The following is a 2,540-nucleotide window of genomic DNA, read 5'->3' as shown; positions in this document are numbered from 1 at the left end:
CTAAAGGTAGGCAGAGGAGGAGGGGGAGCGTGTTGTTCTTTTCGATTATTCAAGTCGATTTGGAGAAAATTTCTTGCTCGGACTCTTTCACGTGGATGCTATAGCTATGATCCTTCTGCTGCTGCTGCTGCTGCTGCTGCGTCCTCCTCTCCACAATCACCTGCTAGGCGTCAGCTGCACTTGCCGCCCCTCGTTGGCTCACCTTGTTGCTTGACGCGTCCCACCACCTCGTCGACTGCACTGTGAGCTGAACCTACCGATGCATGTGAGGAAGAAGGATGGGAAAAGAATTAAGCAGAGAAAGAGGAAGGAGAGGGGAGGAACGAAACAAAGAAGGGGAGAGAGAAGGAAGGAAGCAGAGAATGGGGGGCAAGAGAGTTGAGGACAGGACAGGACAGGACAGGACAGGAGGTACCAAGCTGCTCGCTGGTCCCTTGACGAGTAGGCGGAGTTCCTGCAAGAGAAATGAGTGGAAGAGAGCGAAAAAGAGAAGAGGAGAAGGAGAAGGAGAAGGGGCTACACACCTCGACAGCAAGCGCCTCAACGGGGATGTCGTTGACTGCGATGATCTAGAGCACAAGAGGTGAGAGATGCGAGAGGACAGCAGCAGCTGTAAAGGTGAGCGAGAGGGGGCAGACAAGAGCGGGGAGGAGGGGAGCGACAAGAAGAAGTAGAGAAGAGAAGCGAGGAAATATGATCAGGTAGGATGCAAATAGAGGAGCGAGGAGAGAAAACGAGGAAGAGAAATGAGCAGGCAGGAGGAAAGGTCGGAGAAGACCTCGTGATGGTGTAAGCAGATGGAGGAGATGCCGATGCCAACGCGCACCAGGTCTCGCGTCTTCGACTGATCCGGGATTTTGCTGGAGAGGAGGATGAGCATTAGGAGCAAGAGGAGCAGGAGGAGCAGGGAAGGGGCAGGAGAGCAGGAGGAGCAGGAGGAGCAGGCCGGAGGAGAAGGAGCAGGCCGGAGGAGGAGGAGATTGGAAGGAGGAGGAGTGCCTCGTGTCGCTGTGAAGAAGCACAAGGAGGAGCAAGGGCAGAGGGGAGGGACATGAAGAACGGCAGCAGAAGCAGGGAGGACAGAAGCATCGCGGAGAACGGAAGAGGGAGAAGGAAGGATGAAGGAGGAGGAAGAAGAGAGAGAGGAAGAGGAAGAAGAGGAAGAAGAGGAAGGGATTTATTTCTACCTGCAACTTGACAAGTTCTTGGGCCAGAAACTCGCACTGTTCGCTTGAGGGGTCAGCCTTGCGACCGTTGACAAGCTCCATGACTGCAACGAGAGAAAAGAAGAGAAAAGAAGAGGAGAGGAGAGGAGAGGAGAGGAGAGTAGAGGAGGAGGTAGGAAAAAGACGGAAAAAGGGGAAGAAGGGAAGAGGAGGGAAAGGAAAGTTGTGGAGTCAAAGGTTCAGACATTCATCGCATGGACATCGATCATCTGATCGATGGAGACGCGATATAGAAGGAGAGGAGAAGGAGCAGCATCAGCTGAAGGAGGAGGAGGAGCAGCAGCAGCAGCTGAGGAAGCAGAAAGAAGAAATGGAAAGGAAATCAGAAGAGGGAGGGACAAGTGGGGATGACACTAGAGGAGGAGAGAAGGGGGGTAGTACTAGAGGAGAGGAGGGGGGTAGTACTGTTCATTTTCTCTGCTCTATAGCGACCACCTGGTGTAACTTCCACTCCTACTCGCTCTTCCTCATTCTTCCTCCTCCTCCTCTTCCTTATTTCCGTCTCCTCCTCCTCCTCCTCCTCCTCCTCATTATCATCATCATCATCATCATCAGCAGCAGCAGCAGGAGCCCCATTTATTCATCCCCGTATTCATACTCATATTCCTGTACCTCCCTACTCCCCTCAGCATCCTCCTCCCTTATCCCCTCCTCCTCACCTTGTTTGAGAGCAGGTTGATCCACGGCTTGTCAGAGAGGATGGACTGCCGCGCAAGTCAGAGGAAGACTCAGCTGAGCAGTAGCTCACCTTTCTGCTGGGAACGTTCGTGCTGGGACCCTCCTGACCACATGGTGAGTGACAAGCGAGTAGAGGAGGACGCTAGAAGAGAAAGAAGAGAGAGGAAAGGGAGGCGAGGATGAAGCGAGCGGAGGAGAGAGAGGGGGGAGGGGGGCGAGAGAGAGGAGCAGCTGCAAAGAATGAAGGGGAGGACGAGGAGCTGGAGCGAGCGTACCATGGACTTTCTCAGAGTTCCAGAGCTCTTCTTGTTTGCTTTCCTCAGTAAGCTTGTCTCAAGCGGCTGCCAGTCCAATCAGCGCCGAAGGAGAGCCCAGCGCCAGCACTAGGACTAGGACTAGGACTAGGAGAAGGAGCAGGAGCAGGAGCAGGAGCAGGATGGCACGTCGTTGACACTGACGATCTGATCGCCGGGCTGGACGGGAGAATCTCCGCCCTAAGAGAGCAGGGGGAAGGATGAGAACACGAGAGACGAGGAGAGAAGAAACGAGCGAGAAGACTGTCCTCACCTCTATCCCGAGCTTTTGGATGATGTAAGGATGGACGCTGGTGATGACAATCCCTGCGGGCAGATGAGG

At 54.3% G+C, this 2,540-nt stretch overlaps 1 protein-coding gene across 1 annotated transcript in view; it reads right to left on the bottom strand.

Moving 5' to 3' along the window:
* Window positions 1-49: 49 nt before the first annotated feature.
* GUITHDRAFT_118190 (hypothetical protein) overlaps window positions 50-2,540 on the bottom strand; it is a gene marked incomplete at both ends in the record, with an annotated part of 3,106 nt that continues 615 nt past the window's right edge. Inside the window, 9 exons of the mRNA XM_005822514.1 lie at window positions 50-160; window positions 203-253; window positions 525-569; window positions 779-860; window positions 1,188-1,270; window positions 1,886-1,930; window positions 1,975-2,007; window positions 2,180-2,245; window positions 2,472-2,524. Coding sequence (XP_005822571.1) covers window positions 50-160; window positions 203-253; window positions 525-569; window positions 779-860; window positions 1,188-1,270; window positions 1,886-1,930; window positions 1,975-2,007; window positions 2,180-2,245; window positions 2,472-2,524 — 569 coding nt within the window. The remainder of the gene's footprint in view (window positions 161-202; window positions 254-524; window positions 570-778; window positions 861-1,187; window positions 1,271-1,885; window positions 1,931-1,974; window positions 2,008-2,179; window positions 2,246-2,471; window positions 2,525-2,540) is intronic.

Source organism: Guillardia theta (assembly GCF_000315625.1).
Source record: "Guillardia theta CCMP2712 unplaced genomic scaffold GUITHscaffold_123, whole genome shotgun sequence".
Taxonomy (NCBI): domain Eukaryota; class Cryptophyceae; order Pyrenomonadales; family Geminigeraceae; genus Guillardia; species Guillardia theta.
The sequence above is the reverse complement of the archived record's forward strand: the minus strand, read 5'-3'. Positions and strand labels throughout refer to the sequence as shown.